At 45.2% G+C, this 18559-nt stretch overlaps 1 protein-coding gene across 4 annotated transcripts in view; it reads left to right on the top strand.

Moving 5' to 3' along the window:
* The window catches only part of UBLCP1 (ubiquitin like domain containing CTD phosphatase 1), a 261687-nt gene that overhangs the window by 152593 nt on the left and 90535 nt on the right, over window positions 1–18559 (top strand). For all 4 annotated transcript variants that reach the window (XM_086931215.1, XM_086931213.1, XM_086931214.1 and 1 more), the window contains exon 8: window positions 14709–14807. In XM_086931215.1, coding sequence (XP_086787341.1) covers window positions 14709–14807 — 99 coding nt within the window. The remainder of the gene's footprint in view (window positions 1–14708; window positions 14808–18559) is intronic.

The raw sequence follows: 18559 nt of genomic DNA, 5'->3' as shown, positions 1-18559 counted from the left end.
CTCAGTCATCCAGTTCAGCGTGACCAACATGGAGTTATGGTCCGAAATCGTCCTGGCTAAATATTCAGTGCGCGCAACAGCTGTCATCGCAAGCGAGGAGCACACCATCGCATCTAGCCGAGCATGGAGGTCGTGCAGGCCAGAGAAATAAGAACAGTCCCTGTCAGTCGGGTGCTGCGTACGCCAAGCATCTATCAGTCCCCATCTCCCCTGCCAGTCCAGTCTACCCTTTGTAAGACGGTGTACTGAGGAGTCCCTCAGCAGCAGGTGGGATCTATCTAATGTAACGTCCGTCACTGAGTTGAAATCCCCTCCTATCATAACAGGGCCCGCTGAATAGTGCGCAAGTGCTCCAGAAAGTCTCGTCAAGAAGGAAAGTTGGTCAACGTTTGGTGCATATACACTACATAATACTATATCCCTGACCTTTAGTTTGCCCTCTACCGCAACAAATCTGCCCTCAGGGTCTATCGTGTGCTTGGTCGCCTGGAAGGAAGTACCCGCCCTAACCCAGATCAGTGTGCCTCTAGCGAACGCGGAGTACGTAGTATTAAATATTTGCCCTTTCCATCTGCGCTGCAGCGCGATACCTTCCTGTTTTGTCAAGTGTGTTTCTTGCAGAAATACGATATGGACCCCCCTGCGGACCAAGTAGGCGTGCACTTTGTGTCTCCTTGCCATCGTGTGTAGGCCCCTCACATTCCTGGTTATACATCGCAATGTACCCATATTAGCCATTGTCCCTTAGCAGCTGATTCGGTGTAAAACAGTTCCATGTCCCTGCGTAAGTGGTGGTGGCCCCCCCCCCAACATGTCTTCAGGTAGGCTCTCCCTCCCCCCAGAACAACAACAAACAGTCCCCAGTGGAGAGTGTCTCCAATTGTCCTCTCCTCCCACCCCCCAGAACAGGACTCAATATCAGGCTATCAGCTCCCATCCAAACTCAGTCAAACAGCCCAACCCCCCACCTATTCCACAGTGGTCACTGTGGTAGCCTTAAGGGACAGTAGAGCGCAACTCTAGACCCGAAGGTGGCTACAGCAGCCCCCAACTCCCGCCCCCATGATACCTCCAGAAATCGCAGCGGTAACACTACTTGCGCTGCAATATACATCTGTTTCATATAACGGTAATTCCCCCAGTTACCAGAAGTGTTCTCCTCCATCTACAGATATATCAGGCCTCTAGGATTTCTTCCGATGTCTGCGGTGTCACTATCGGGTGCTTGGTGCTGTTGACTTCCGACTGGTCCGTTTCCGAGCCCGTGACGTGGCCTTCTGAATCCGTACCTCGGTGCGACGGACGCGCATCAGTCCCAGACAGTGCCACCACCGCTTGCAGCGCCATCCGTCTCTCCGCATCCGTTTGGGACAGTGAAGTTTTCAGAGATCCCCGTGGTCGCCTGCGGAGTCTCTTTGATTTCCGCACTGGCTGCAGTCGCCGCTCCTCTTCCTCCCTGCATTTTGCTCCGTCTGTGCCTGCCTTGTATGTCTCCCACCATGCCCAAGCATCAGCCAGACGTGGGGGAAAAAGAGCGTTTTGCCATCCAGCACCACCCTTAACTTGGCCGGGAAGAGCAGGGAATACTGTATGCCGTCAGTTCGGAGCTCGCGTTTAATGGACAAGGAGGCCCGCATCCTCTGCGTCTCATAGGTATAATCCGGGAAAAGCGTCACTTTGCTATTGTCTACTTGAAATGGCCCCACGTCGCGGGCTCTCTGGAGCAACAAGTCTCGGTCCTTGTAATGCAGGAGCTTGACAATTATCGGTCGAGGTGGCTGGCCCGGTCTAGGAGGCCTAGCCGGGACACGGTGTGCGCGCTCCAGTGTGAAAAAGGGAGAAAGGCCTTCCGGTGCTACCTCCCTCTTAAGCCAATTGTCCAAGTAACTAACCATGTCCCCTCCTTCTGTTTTTTCCGGCAGGCCCACTAAGCAGACGTTGTTGCGTCTGCTTCTGTTTTCAGCGTCCTCAGCCCTTCTCTAACGACTGTATTCGGTCCAAGGCGTCCGCCAGCTTCACCTCCATCGACTTATGAGCAGGGGCCAACTCCTGCAGGGTATCTTCTGTGGTCTTGACCCTGTCTTTAAGTTTGGCATGGTCCACGCGTAAGAGCCCCAGCCCGATGCTACTTGCATGATATCCTGCTGCAGAGCGTCCTTCGTTGCCGTGATGGCCTCTAGTATACGGCGTTGAGTTGTTGCAGGTCCCCAGGCCCCGGGGCAGAGCCCTCCGGTGTTTCCAAGGCAGTGGCCTGATCGACCTTTTCTTTGTTCCTCACCATGGCTCCGTATCACCAGCCGAGCCGATCAGCTCCTCAGTGTGAGGGGCGCGTCCGTAGCCCGTAGGAGTGGGGGCGCGCTGTAACGTTTTCCACAGGTCCAGCGACTCTCCGGTCGTGGGTACTAGGTCTGCAGCAGTGCCAGACCCCGCCCCAGGTTCGCTGGGTCTGCTCGTTGGATTGCCCCGGTGCCCGCACAGTGCTCAGCCCCTCCCCAACTCGGCCCGTAGTTTCCCGATCAGCCACGCTTGTGTTCCACGTGGCGGCGCGCCAAGTCCAGGGCAGGCGCCTAATCTTCCGCCAGCACTTTTGGTGGCTGCCTCGTGGCGCCAAGGGATATGCAGGCTAAAGTGCTCCGCAATCCGACGCCGCTCAGCCGCCACGCAGGGTGCGTAGCGCGTCCCAGCACGTGTCCCAGAGCCGACAGCATGGCTTGGCCCACCATACCCCGGTATTCCTCGCAGCTTGGTCACACACCTCCCTGGAAGCTATCAGTCCACAATTCCCCCCGTTGCTCCTGGGCCCCCCGACCCAATGCACCAGCAAGCGGTGTGTCCGATCTTCCGTGCTGCTTTGGGCCCAGTGCACCACTCCGTCAGCCCTCCTCCTCACAGTTGTAGCACCCAATGGGGGACTCACCAGCGCCTCCTACAGATCACCCAGTCAGATCATCCCAGCAGGGCCGCGCTACCTCCAGCTACAGATGTCCTCTCTCTGGCTCCGCAATCGCTTACGGCGCCCTTCCCCGCTGCGGCCGAAAGTCCGCCTCCTCACCGGTGCCGCTCCGATCCGGCGTGAGCCCGCATCCCCAGCCTCGCGGGCACTCTCGGCTTCCAGTGCAGTCTATGCGTGCTCACTGCGCGCAGAGGGAGCCCCGGGCAGTCAGCTGCAGTAAAGGCGCTCGAGCTCACCCCAGCACGACAGCCTCCACACAGGTCTTCTCAATCCGAGGCGTACATCCCGGCCACCATTTTGCAGAGCGCAGTTATGACCAGGCGACGTTGGGATCGGGCCAGGAAAGGTATGTGATTATTCTAGATCCCCTTCGCACTAGCCATCGAGCATGTCGCTCTGCCTCCGCAGCTCCGCCGTGAGTTGCCCCTAGGAAGCCCCCGCACTCTCAACGCCTTCGGGCAATAACTGCGGCCGCGTCCGCCATTTTAGTCCGCCTCCTCCTCTGGGCTGCTCCGTGACCTCGTCCGGTCCAGTGCGCCGCCGGAGGGGTGTTTTTTCAAGGCGCCAGTGTGCCACTTATATTCCCCCTCAGCTCCGGAGTGTGACAGTTTCATTTCACTCGGGCCACCGCTCTTATTATCGGGATGAATTAGGGATCAGGCGCGGAGCTCCGGGCTCACGCCGCCATATCCTCCGGCGTCCAAGCCACTCCTGGGCTCAGCAGTTCATGTTTGTGTTTTGCAGGTTCTGAATATGCCTTGAACAGATCATGGAATGGGGAGGCAGGGACTTACTGGAAGGTAACCAGGGTCTGGAGTTTGCTTTTCTGTGTAGTCTTCTTAATTTAGCTTTGAATGGGTTTGATGGAGAACGTTAAGTGCCTAGGGTGTCTGTCCAGCATCTTTGCTCTAGACACAAGGTGGTCTTTAATTGTGTTACATAAAACTTGTGATTCGAGCTGGGTCCTGGAGAGCCGGATCCATGCCAGATTTTGAAGATAACTACATTTATCTAAATCGGTATATGCTAGAAATCCTGCATGGATCTGGCCCACCAGGACCGACTTTGTAGAACCATGGACTAGAGCATCTTTGAAGTTATTCTATTAAATGATTGGTTAGGACTTCTGACATTGAATTAACTGTTAAAATAATGTTGTCTTTGCACCTACTTAATGGAAGATTTGTAGATCCTTTTGAATAATTGGAGAAGTGTTGCGTCATGCAGATGGCAGAATGTATTCCACTGGTATTGAAGTAAACCTAAAGAATCAGTGGAAGCTTGCATTAATCAGAACAACAAGTCATCTTAGGTAACATTGTCTCTGATGGATACAGGAGCTCCCTCCGCTTCCTGTCAACCTTTGTACCACCCATCTTGAGTTTATTTTTATGCATTCATCCTTTTTCTTTTTCTTCAGCTCCATACTTTTTGTCTTTAGCTTGGAAAATCTTGGACAAACTGATATCACTGGCACTTGAGCACTATTTAAATTCATGCCATGTCTCATTCGGTGACGTTGCGTGATAAAGTCTGCAGCTCCTTTGGGTACATCCTTGTAACAGTGGCTCATTAATCCTGAAAATGTCTCCATATTCAGTCTCGCACCTAGGAAGTAAGAAATGTGTGGGAGCTCCTTAATATGTCAGTAAGAACATTTTCAAAGGTAAGTAGCTTTTTATTACCGGCCTGCTGAATATTTACTCTTTTAACTACATTCGTTTTCTGGTGTTGCAGAGCTGATGTTTTTCATTTTAAAAGTCTGTCCAATATGCTTGCACAGGTACATTTCATGACTTCATTTGAATTTATTCCAAGATGTTCTATAATGTATGGAGCACTCTGCCTCTGGCCATCTTGTCTGTTAGTCAGTTACCAAGATTCCAATCCTCCCTGGTGGCCTTGCAATCGGAGTACTAAAGCCACTACTTCGACGGTGCCACTCCTGTCATTTAATGTATGCCTCCTGGAACTATTGAGACACTTCACAACAAATTAATATGTCTGTGCAACACGGTGTAAGTTCCACACCTATTAACTGGGACCAAGGTGTGAGGCTTAACTCGAAGTAAGATTGTGTACTGAGATGTAGAGCTCAAACTCTGGAATCTCCATGAAGTGAATTTCAATGCCCAGTGAACAACATTGCTCCAGATAATGCGATTTCTCACCCAGACTGTACACCAAGATGTGGAATGCTCCTCAAATGAGTGATGCAAGCGCAGCTTTGTATAGCTCAGAGATATGGGGTCATTGCAACTCTCCCGAACTTGAAAAAGTGGAAAATACCTTTCTCCGCTCTTTTGACACTTCCCCAGAACTCCCCTAAGCTACCAATTCGACTAGACTTGGCCCTAAAATCTATAGTAGATCATGTGAAATTGTGGCCAATTTTATACTGGGTTTAAGTAAGGATGGTAGAAAATCTCATTGTATAGAGTGAGTTTATTAGGTGTTTTGGGGACCTGAATTAGGTTATGTAAAGAAGTCGATTATCGAGTTGAGGCTCGCAGCCTTTTGGCTACACACAGGCTTTTTGCTTGTCAATGCCAAACAAGTTGTTCAGGATAGATTTTGGTACTGGAATTATGAAAAAGGTCTTCCCTTGTTCGATTGACCAGTGATTTTCTCTTATTTAAATGGGACTAAAAGTTTTGATTTGAGGCTTTTTTTATTATCTTCAACCAAGGTTAGCTAGAACTCTCTACACAAAGTTTAGGTTGAGGACTTTACTGATAGCCTCCTTTTGCAGTAATTGACGAGCTGAGGGGTAGATCTCCAGTCCATTTTGTAAGTTCCAGGAAAAAACAGAAGGCCATATTTTCTTTTTCTTTAAAGCATATAGTAGAGAAAGAGCCAAATGAGTAAAGTCGCTTTGTAAGCTATATGGGGTAAGGCAGTGTCTTGTGACATTAAGAATTTGTAAGACAAATACGAACCCTACGGTTGTCTTTGCAATAGCAACATTTTTAATCTCTGCTTGGGTCATCCAGTATGAAGCCTATGAAGTGATGACTAGACCTTTATCCTTGTAGCACTTTACTGACGTTCGGGACTGGGGTCCTTTTTATCCACTGGATTGAACTACGGTAAACTGGTGCTTGGCGGAGAATGATAAAATAGGCAAGATATAACCTATTTCATTTAACTGCCTTTATTGAATTTTACGATTTGTTTGTTTGTTCCCTGTAATTTTATTGATATTTTTATATTGCTTTTTATGTTTTTGTCAAGGACGTTGTATCCAAAATGACATTTAATAAATAAATGAATAAAAATTAAATGAGTGAAACCGTGCTTCAAGAAGTCAGATGTTTATCCAGTGAGTGAGACTGAAGTTGTAAGAATGAAACAATGTACTTGTTTGCCTCTACAAGTGCCCCACCCCCATTCCACAAATACCCTGGTTCTTGTGCTATCCTCAGGTCTGTACCACTGTTATTCTCTATGCTCAAGTTGCCTTTTCGCGGCAGTGCTTTGTGAGCTCCTGTTTTTTTTTTTTTTCTCCAAATAAAATCTTTCTTTATTCCAAACCAGTTTCTAAAACTAAACTGTAAACTGAGGCATAGAACACAGCAGAACTGTCCATTAAATGCATACAATGCATCTACAGCCATAAGGCACATTTAGACAGCAAATTGTTATATCTGAGGTAAGACAAAATCTATGATCAGGAATCAAATGTCTCCCTTTCTGGTGTTCCATAGACCCCAGATCAGCTCTTAATTCCTGCCACATCCTTGCTGTTTGTTTGAGCTCCTGTTTGAGTAATGAAGTGCTTGACTTGGAGAAAGGACTTAACAGCATGATAAACCTGTGCAGTCACACAAGAATCTTAATTTAATATATATTTGTGCAAATTGGTTTATCATAGTAGGGAGTTGCAGTTGCCCCAGTATTGGAACTTTCATAGATTCCCATGCTTTGTATCATTCCCCCTCGTCGGAATGGGAGCCTCTGCAAATAAAAAATACCATAGTAGTAAGCACGAAAGTGAAAAAAAGGCCCAGACTCATCTCATGTTGTAGCTTATCCACCTTTTTTGTTAGAGACCACATTCTTGCAAAAACCAATCAGAGCAGCCTCACCACATAGAACCTTCCTGAGAGAGCCTCAGAGCCTCAGATTTTCTACCGCACGTTGTGCTAGGGAGTCTCCATTGAGCTCTGCTCAATTTTCTTCACTTTATCTCAAATTTACTTCTATTTTACTCTGTCTGACAAGGAGAGGAAGGCTCTATTTAGAGCTTGTGCTACCTGTTCGAAAAAGAGGCTGTTTGTTGAGGACAAACATGAAGATTATATATATTGTTTGTACCAGGACCACAAGGCCACAGAGTGCAAGATTTGCAGGACCTTCTCGACGAAGACCTTCAGGGACAGAGAAGGCAGTCTACTGACTTGGTTACAAAAGATGAAGACTCGTGAGGGAGTTTTGTCTTCAGACAGTGAGGGCTCTTCAGCTGCATCCTTGGGAAGATCAAAGAAAAGGGGTAGGTCTTCCCCCTGCTACGTCTCCAGAGCCCCCTGTTAAGGCCTTGCTTGGGACCTCTGATAAGTCTGGTAGGCCTGCTTCCCTAAAATCTCCTCACCACGGTGTAAAGGAGAGGCAGGGACAGCTTGACGATTCACAGGCAGCAAAGAAGGCAAAGAAGGTAGTCTCTGTGACCTCTCTGCCTTCTAATAAGGAAAGGAATGGCAAAAAACCTTCTTCTGCTCCTCAGAAAACATCTTTGGACACAAAACAGCGTCCGTCGACGGCAAAAACTACAGGTACATCGTCGATTCCTGTCAGGAAAGACTTGTCTCTGAAGATATATTTTGAGAACAAGAGTACCCCATAAAGCGAACCTGGGGTGAGAATATACTATCCAAGGAAATACCCCCACTTCATTGTATATATCTCTGTGGTTTTAGCCTTGTTGTTGTGTGACATTTCGTTTTTTCACTATGTTCACTTGTGTCACGTTCTGCACCTTGTCACTCATTTGAGCACCTGAAAACATTATGAGAATTGTTAATATAAAAAAAGAAATTAAATAAAAGATTGTATATGAACCTACATCTCTAGCTCCCCAGCGTTAATTTATCATACGTCATACTCCCTTTAGGACCTTATTAGGCCATCCCTGAACCATTGTTTTTCTAAAAGTGTATTGTCTCTGAAGATGGCCTCGTCGACAGGCTCGTCGACTGTAGCGGCGTCGACGGCATCTAAACCGTTGTCGACGTTTAAAGTGCCTGATTCTTGTTCATCGTCGACGAAGCTTACGTCATCCACGTCGAGAATGATGACGACCAGGATAGTGTCGACGACGACCGGGACGACTACGACAGCTGCCATGATCCTGATGACGATCCAACCTTCGTCGACGAGTCATCTCGCCGTCGTCGAGCCAACCTTCGACGACTAGCACAGTCTCGTCTGCCGCCTCCGTCTACCACACAGTCGACGAGGATGCTACCACCGACGACGAATCCGTCGTCGGTGCGTTGCATTCTTTAGACATTCAAAGTTGTCTAAAATTTTACTTGGAGCGGACAAAGCAATTCAGGAAATCTTCCCAGCTATTTGTCTCTTACAGTGCTCCGCGGAAAGGATGTCCAATTTCAAACCCTGTATTTCGTGCTGGATATCGAATGCAATCCAGTTTTGTCATCGAGAGGCAGGCAAGCCACTTGAACGAACAGTTCGTGCTCATTCTACAAGATCGATGGCTTCATCTGTGGCTCTATCCTCAGGAGTCCCAATCAAGGACATCTGTAGAGCGGCGCAGTATCCACACCTTCACTCGGCACTACTGCTTGGATTCTTCTGTGAGAGAGGATGCAGCAGTGGGTCAAGCAGTCTTGAGGAACCTTTTTCAATGAGACTGTGAGCTTTCCTTACTATCCTGCCTTCCTGTATAGCATATTTTGTATCCCTTGTGTTTGTTTCCAATTTGCGATATCTATTTACATATATATATTACCTACTGGCGGTCGCCAGTAGGTAGTTATAGTTAGGATTTTTTTCAATGCAAAATCTCAACATTCTATTGGGAATAACTTTGGCGCCGGTTGAGGAATCTGCCTGAAAATGTCCTCAAATTTGCCTCGCGGCACTTCGGTCCTTCCCTGAAAGTTTGGGGGGGATTCGTCAAGCGGGTGCAAAGATAAAAGGGGGGTCCCAAAACGTGTTTTCCGCATGTGAATTTCCATAGGGCTGTCGACCTCACTTTTAGCCCGAATGGCTGAATGGATTTCCACCAAACTTGGCAAAATTGTAGGGACTGGTAGCCCGATGTGCCTTTGCTATGTCTCAAGATATGTGCTCCAGTGGATTTTGAGTAATTTAGGTTCAAAAAAATATATATCTATGGCCGTGCTCCGGTACGCGCACCGGGGAGCGCGCTACGCGACTTGCACGCGGAAAGCTGATTGGCCCTTGGGTGTCTGTAAACATTCGAAACAGTCCGGAGCGGCCGCCATCTTGTGTCTCGGTAAGATCGAGACACAAGAGGAGGCAAAAACAAAGGGGGAAATGACCATAAGGGGGCAGAGTAGACCCCCCCCCCCCCTGATTCCCTAGGTTCGATGTGGGGGCCATAAAATTTTATTATTATTTTTTTTTTTTATCGATTTGTGCGGGGAGCGTACCATGGGGAAAAAAGAATGACAGTTTTTAAAAAATGTAGCCTTTTTTTTTAGAAATTTGAGGTAGTTCTGAAAAGAACTGTTTTTTTCTTCTTTTTGTTGTTATATATTTTTTTAATGTGTTTTGAACATTTTGTACTTTTTTTGGCTTTTATGAACTTTTATTTTTTTGTTATTTTTATGGGGAGAAACAAAAAACAGGGGATTGAAAATGGCTCAACTGGAGCAAAAAAAAAGCAGGAAAAAATTATTTTTTTTTGGGGCAGTTGTGGTTGTCACCAGCAAGGAGGATGAGCTTTATGCTCTGTTAACCATAGGAGATGGTCTTACCACAAAAAATATATGTAATTCGGAATTACCAAAACCGTGGTTGTATGCAAGGGATAGTCTCCCTTGTCTCTGGCCCCGATGGAGTGGGTTGCTTTCTTTTGGAGGTGGTGGTTGAAGATTGGGGAGGGTTACTGGCCAGTTCTCTAATCTCTGCAGCAGAATAGTTGTTCGGATGCTTGCGCTGCATGTGTCTAATCATGGTATTATTACCAAAAGAATATTTTTTGTTAGGGTTCCCCCTTGAAAGTTCCATGCCACAGATTAGGCAAGTCACCTTGGGCGCATTGACTTTCTTCTTGCCCTCTGGTATAGAAAAAAACTCCCAAACAATGTGCTGTCTTGGCTTGTATGGGGTATTGCGTCTTGCAGCCACCTTCTCCCCTCCTCCTCTTCCTGACCACCAATGTAATGTTGTGGTGGTGGTGGTGGTGGTGGTGGTGCAGATGCTCGAGCTGATGCTGCTACTGTAGCCATTTTAAAGTACACAATATTTTTCACAGATGTTCAAACTGGTCTACCTCAGTCAAAGGACAAAGTCAGAATAAGGAAAAAAGGAGGGGTCTTTCATCATTTGGAAAAAAAACTGTCCTCAACCAATGAAAAGTGTTATTTTCAGGTCACATGACCCGGGCTTTCATCATTTGGAAACCAAAACTGTTCTGCACCAATAAAAAGTGTTATTTTCAGGTCACATGATCCGACGCGCTTACGCGACGCGCGCCCCGGGTCGCGTCGCGTAAGCGCGTCGGATGTTTACGTTGCGTGATCGTATTCGCTCGAGTGCTTCCGGGTGCGCTTACGCCGTGCGTATCACGCGGACGTTTTTGTTCGTGGCAATAGCGCTAACGGGACGCTAACCGGTGCGCGCCGAAAAACTGTGCTTTTCGGTGCGCTCACCGGGGCGCGCAACGGGAGCGCACCAAGGCAAAAAAATAAAATATTAATATACAAGTATACAATATAGGATTCATTATAAAAAATATTATATTTAATAGGTTTGAGGCCCTATATATAGTTAGGAATTAGCATTTAAAAAAACCTATGAAATTCACTGAAAAAACCATAGGTTTCACACCAGTTATAGTTAGGAATTAGCATTTAAAAAACCTATTTAATTCACTGAAAAAAACATAGGTTTCACACCAGTTATAGTTAGCATGAAGTTTTACTCGCATAAAACCATTGAAATTCCCACGTTATAGTTAGTTGGACTCACTATAACTTGCGCGTGCAATGCACTGCTGATGACGTCACATTACATCACTCATGACCTGGTCCGTGACATCACTCATGACACCATCACTGATGACACCATCCTTGTGACAGACTGACAGACTCATTTCAGTGTAATGTAACCCTTGAAACACATTCAAAAATAGAAACTAACATTTTTAAAATAATGGAGATACCCATACCAGTTACAACAACCAATTCAGTAATTCCACCATCTATATACACACCCTCTCATTCAGCAACAGTTCTATATAGTCACTCATACATATACTCACTCATCATATGTAGTGATACACATATACATCCTGTTACACACCGATAGTCATCCAAAGGTTACTCACACATGCAAATAAACTATTGAACATCGATTTATTTGCATATACAGCTATACACACATTAGCACATTACTTCTAAGGAAACTTACACATACTTACTCTCTTAAACAATCACTTATAGAAACACATACTTATTTAAACAGGAATCCTTTAAATCTCTCACTCTCACATATACTCACTTATATACATCAATACTCACACATACTAGATTAAAACATATGTCGTTACTCATAAAGACACTAGTGAGGCAGGCATTCACTCACTAACACACACATATACACACTCATCCTCCCATACAGTCCTGCACATATGCGGTCTTCAAAACTCATACAAACAGTGAGTCAGTCACCAACCCATGCAGTCACTTATACACAAAGTGAAACACTGATACATATATTTAAATATTTAAAAATTACTCGCTAATATATGTATTCACTAAGATACACTTTGAGCCAGTTAACCAATCAATATTTTATTAAAAAAATATCCATTTACACACTTATTTAAACATTTATTCTTCCATCGACCTTTACAAATACAAATATAAAACATATTTATTTTTCAGAAAGACACACATTCACTGGATGGTGTCATCAGTGATGTCATGAGTGATGTCACTGACCATGTCATAAGTGATGTAATATGTGACGTCATCAGCAGTGCATTGCACGCGCAAGTTATAGTGAGTCCAACTAACTATAACGTGTGAATTTCAATGGTTTTATGTAATTTGTAATTTGTAATTTGTAACTGAGTTTTGTATCGCGCCAACTCACCTACAGGTCTCAAAGCGCTTCTGACAAAGTACAGCGACAAGAGGACGAAAGTGAAGATAAAGATGTTAACTGAACTACGGGGAGGCAAATGCGTCCTTGAAGAGTAAAGTTTTCAGAGTTTTCCTAAACCGGAGAAGGTTGGCCTCTCTACGAAGCACCTCTGGTAGCTTGTTCCAGATGGTGGGTGCTTGAACTGAAAAAGCTCTGCCTCCTTTTGTTGCCAGTTTAAATCGTGGGCAGGATAGCAGGAGGGAATCGGAGGATCTGAGGGCGCGCTTGGGTTCGTAGATTCTGAGCCTATCTTTTATGTAGGCTGGCGCCTGGCCATGGATTGCTTTATGGCAAATGCACATGCTCTTGAATTCCACTCTTTGTTTCAAGGGGAGCCAGTGCAACCTCTAAAGTAAGGGAGAGGCATGAGTCCGCCTATGTACTCCAAATATCAAGCGGGCTGCGTCATTCAAGATGACTTGTAGACGATTGATGGAGTTTTTAGGGAGGCCTAGGTATAGTGCGTTGCCGTAGTCAATTCTCGACACGATCGTAGCTGAGACGATGGTTTGGAGCATGCTCCTTGAGAGTAAAGGGGCAAGCTTACGTAGCTGCCTGATCAGATTAGTGCATGAGCCAACCACAGCGGACACTTGGTTGGTCATTGATAGTTCCTGGTCAATTTTCATCCCGAGGCTCTTTACATTAGAGCATGGTTTTGGGGTAGGTCCAAGTTCTTGTGGCCAGAACAGGTCATTCCAAGGGGAGGTGGAAGTAGAGACTACAAGAACTTCCGTTTTGTCTGGATTTATTTTCAATAAGTTGGACGACATCCAGTTCACTGTGAACCCTAATATGTCTTGGGCTAGGGACTGGGCCGATATGGTATTGTCGATACTCAGCAATAGCTGAGTATCATCGGCATAGTTGAAAACTTTACAGCCCATGTTTGCCAGGGATTCTATCAATGGTTGTAGGTATAAATTGAATAAAAGTGGAGAAAGCGCGGACCCTTGCGGGACTCCACAAACTAAGGTACCTACTTCGGAGACCTGATCTGCTAACTGGATCCTCTGTGTCCTCCCTGATAGGAAGGCTGTCAGCCACTGGAGAGCTTGTTCTCTTATCCCGGACCTAGCTAGTCTGTCCAGGAGCAGTGCATGGTCGACAGTATCAAACGCCGCTGATGGGTCTAATAATATCAGGGCGCTTGGCTTTTTGCTGTCGGCCATGCATCTGAGCTCATCCAGTACTGACAGCATTACCAGTTCCGTGCTATGGTGGGCACGAAACCCAGCTTGCCGCTCCTGGAGGAGATGGTGGGATTCCAGGAGGGGTGACAGGGACTTTAGCACATGTTGTTCTAGTACTTTTGATAAAAATGGTAGCTGGGAGATTGGCCTGTAATTCTTTAGGCTAGTTGGATCTGCCCCAGGTTTTTTTATCAATGGTTTGACGTGTGCCTCTTTAAAGGTAGTTGGCAATGATCCAGTGGCTAATGAGGTGTTCAAAAGGTCTAAGATCTGGTCTTCTAAGATCGGAATTGCTAATCGGAAAGTATCGGGCGGACAAGGATCAGCAGGGGAGCCTGACTTGGTGGAAGCTACTAGGTGTCTAAGAGAGGTAGCATCGATTTCAGGAAACCTAGTGACGATAGGGGCTGAGAGGTATGGAGGGGACGGTGGCAAGGTGTTTATGCGAGTAAAACTTCATGCTAACTATAACTGGTGTGAAACCTATGTTTTTTCAGTGAAAATATATATATATATATATATATATATGTATATCTGTTTTTCTTATCAGAATAAGGTATTGTGTTTAAAGATATACAGGTGACAAAATATGCCTTATGTTTACGGCTTGCTACTCTGATACAAAGCATGGGAATCTACGAAAGTTCCAATACTGTGGCAAGAAAACAAGTTACTTACCTGTAACTTTGGTTCCCCAGTATTGGTAACTTTCATAGATTCCCATGCTCCCACCCTCCTCCCCTGGGAAAGATCAGCCTTATTGTACAAAGATTGTTGCTGTTCCACAACGGCTACGAAAATCTGAGGCTCTGAGGCTCTCTCAGGAAGGTTCTATGTGGTGAGGCTGCTCTGATTGGTTATTGCAAGAATTTGGTCTCTTTTACAAAAAGAGGTGGATAAGCTACAAAATGAGATGAGACCTAGGCCCTTTTTCACTTTTGTGCTTACTACTATGGTATTTTTTATTTACTGAGGCTCCCATTCCGACGATGGGGAATGAAACAAAGCATGGGAATCTATGAAAGTTACCAATACTGGGGAACCAAAGTTACAGGTAAGTAACTTGTTTTCTTCAAATCTCTCCTCGGACAAGTATATTTTTAAGATCATTCTGAAAACATTAGTTGTATATTTGGTAACCTCCTACATTATTGGCTATAGACTGCCGACAGTCCTTACTTAACGATTGCTTTATTTTCCAGGAACTGGGCGTGAGCACAAATGCTAACTACAAGATAACTTTTATGCTGGACAGCGCTGCAATGATCACTGTACACACACCACGGAGAGGGCTCATTGAAGTAAGGCTATTCCCCTCTTCCTATTGCTGTTCTTATTATAGCTCTGCAGTGCTAGCTTAATTGACCAGAAAAGCTATGGGTCATGTAGGTTTATTGCTGCTTCACTTATCACAGCATTTCTTAATTCTTCCTTAGAGTCTGAATCTCTTACCCAAGGAACATTGTTTATCTAGTTGCTGATTCCAGCTTTGTGTAATAGAGCCTTCCATTCTCTCCCCTCTAGCCTTATTTTCTATTTCCCCTCTAGCTATTTTCACTTTTCCCCCTCGCCCTTCCTTCTGATTCCCTCCCTCTGTCCTCTTCATCGGGTGCTTCTCTCCACTCTGTACTTTGGTTTTCTGTTCTCAAATTTTGTTTTCCACTTCTACAACCTTTGCTACTCTCTTAGCTCACCTTTGCATTTTTTTAAAATACATTTTTGATTGTTCTAAAATTGTAACAAGTACAGGGCTGTAATAAACAGGATACAGAAGATTCCCCATATGGTACTGAATAGGCAGGATTCAAGGTGCAGCAAGTGTGTAGCCTTTCTGTGAAATTGTGAGGTAGTATCGCCCCACCGCAAGATTAACAAAGCAAATACCAGTAGAGAAAGGGAATGGTAGTGGAGGAGACCGATGAGACCGGTATGAAGAAATGAAAGGGAGAAATGGAGATTCACTATAATAATCCTCACTACAGTGGAAATTCTGATTTGGTCAACTTTGTCATAGCTGCATATAATCTATAGACTGCCCTCCTTGATATAGCCAACAACACTCCGATCAAGACGTAACATCTCAGGCTCACCACGGCCTCCGACCTACATTTTGGGAAATTGAACAAACTCCCCGTTTACTTTTTCGACGCGATCAACACGATTGCTGCCACCCTTTCAAAAATAAAAACCACCCGATTAGGACCGGGTTGGAATTATCACCGGTTCACCGACCCCGCCTCGTGGTCATTAGATCAGCCCTGATGAGTCACAGCCACATGTTGTGACGAAACACGTGTCGGCTTCTTTGATATTTGTAGTGATTCCCAGGTGGGGAACACTGTCGGTGAATAAAAGTTTTGAAAACTATACACTGTGTACAGTCTATCCCTACCAACACTACTGTAAAACAAACCAAGCTACAGATGCAGACTAGTGTGCTCTGGACCCTTATTGCCTAAATAGCCAACAAAGCATTGAGCACTCCGTGTGTTGGAGGGAGCCTGTTGCACTGCTAGCAAATATCCTTGGTGATACTGACCACTGCCTTAAAGTGTAAAAATGTTCCTTTCTGGATCGTAAATGACCTGTGAAACATTTTGAAGAAATAACAAGAACTTAGAACACCTGCGTTTGCCTAAGTGTGCCGGTCGGTGGCTGAGATTACTTTCCTGAGCTCAGGAATACCCCGCATCGAAAGGTTGAGGCTATAGGTGACCTTTGTGATAGATTTCGGTAGAACTCTGCCCCAGCAGTGACCAGCCACCTCTTGAAGAATGCTCCGAGTCAACTTGCGAACCTGGACAGAGGTCACTGCGGCCAGGAGTGATTAGCCTCCGAGGGTCTTTCAGAGCTGTACCTCCTCCACTGTGGCAGGATCTGCAAACAAGCATGCCACCACCTGCAACTGAGCTGCCGGGTAATCATTTTAAAATTTCAGGAGTGCCAGTTAAGCTCCCTCCTTCTAAAGCACATTGAAGCCTGCACAGAGCGAATCAGTCTGACCATTCTATACCAAATCTCTTAGGAGTATGTCGTGCTCTGTGAAAAATAAAGTACTGCAAGTTATCGGAAATAAAGAAACTGTGTCTAAATGACCATTTTAGCAATGGCGATGCTTTCTAACATCGTCCATGGCAATTTCGGACAGAAGGACAGAGAAGCCCTTGTGTTAGAGCTAGACTTAGTAAAATTGCCCTCTATTCAATCTAGGTGCAGATGATGCACCTTAACCCCCCAAACCTTAATGGATGTACATTCATAATTTAGCTGCAATCTGGGTAAGTTACCGATACCTCCACTCTTGGGGGCCTTCAATGGAAACAAATTAGATTTAGTGTAGTTGTGTTTTTATAAATATTTTTTTGCAACAAAGACCGTACAGGGAAAGAAAAATAAAAGTAAGAAAACAGAGGTACAGCTTTACAATATTCATCCATCACCTTATCCTGCGTGGAAAGGATTTGGTAAAGCAAGAAGTTGTCTGCATACAAGGTGATTAAGTGGGAGGTTCACTTTTACTCCCTGCAGAGTTGACTTAATTCTGACTACAACTACAATAGTACTACAAGCAGCTCCATCCTGAGGAGAGGGGGCTTCCCTGGCGTGTGCCTCATTATTGACATTGGAAATGACTCTGCCCATCTTGACTCGGGTGACTGGATCAAGCTAGAAAAGTGTATGTTGTTGTGTAGTTCCTATATTCCCAATGGGTTCTGCGCATTGGCATAATATATCCTATAGATGTGACATAGGACTGAGGTCAGTATAGGTCTATTGAATATACTAAACTTAATTGTGAGAACCAGCTAGCTCAGAAGTCACTAGAAACTTTCTCGAATACACAAGAAGGGATTAGTTCCTGAAAACTGCATGAACCTGACAACTTTGTTTCCCTAGGACTGGAACAAATATCTTCAGAGTCGTGGAAACAATAGATAACTATTTTACTCACTCAATTGTGCATGCTTCTTTTCTACTGAGTTTGCAGAGAAATAGTGAGACGGGCATTTTCAATAAAAGGGTTTATTGAACAGTCTTCTTTCTCATGCAAGAGAGGTGAACTGCTACAATCGTTAGAATGCAAAGTATAATGCATACAGCGAGAGAAGTATTATAAAATAATACTGTAATAGCATTGTTTAGTGCTATGACATATAAAAATACATACATAAATAACACAGGCTAAAATACTCAACTGGTGCTTCTAAAATACGCCTACCCCAATGTACCTAACCTCGGTCTAGTACGAGGGAAGAAGTAAGCATGGTCTTTAACATAGGTTACGTTTTTGCCAAGAATTGCCAAAGGTTTCTCTAGGTTCTAATCAGCTCCATACCTTAGAATGAAGGAGGTTGGTATCTCCGTCTCTGGACTCGATTTCCCAACACCCCGCAAGGGAAGTCCAAAACACTGGAGCTGGATTCTTGGCAAGAGAGGACAGCTTCTTGTCAGTGCGTCAGCTGGAGAGTCGGCTTCCTTCGGCACTTGCTGTACCGAGCTGTGTCGAGCAAGTAGGTAGTCTAACTACACCGAACTACACCGTGCGTTGCTATAGCAAGTGAAGGTATATTTATACCTTGAAGGTGTTTAGGAATGCCAGCTTTGACGTAAAGTCGGGCATATGAACGTCATGGACGAACCCCTAAGGAATAGTTGTTCATGCATAATAATGAGTTTCTTGGAGAAATCAATATTCAGGCTAGGAGAAGTCCCTTCTGCTAAAGAGTCTGGTTTTCCAAGAAATCGTTGTGACGTTGATGAACGGATGGAAGTAGCCACGCCTGTATTTGGGCAGCATGGGCTATGACTAAATAAGGGCTTGATTTCTATGCCTATATAAGGGCAACGTGAATTGTACCTATATAAGGGCATGAATCGGGAAAATTAATTGGAATCTAAAACGCCATACAACACCCACTCCACTTTCGTATGTACAACATTACCAAGTTCTAAACACGTTAAACATATCTAAACACGAAGTGTTAAAACCCACACAAAACACATAAAAATGCAACAGTACTGGTTGTACACAAAAGAGCATTGGTGCTATACG

This window comes from Lissotriton vulgaris, chromosome 7 (genome assembly GCF_964263255.1).
Source record: "Lissotriton vulgaris chromosome 7, aLisVul1.2, whole genome shotgun sequence".
In the NCBI taxonomy this organism is placed as follows: domain Eukaryota; kingdom Metazoa; phylum Chordata; class Amphibia; order Caudata; family Salamandridae; genus Lissotriton; species Lissotriton vulgaris.
Note: the sequence above shows the minus strand (reverse complement) of the source record. Positions and strands in the feature narration are given on the sequence as shown.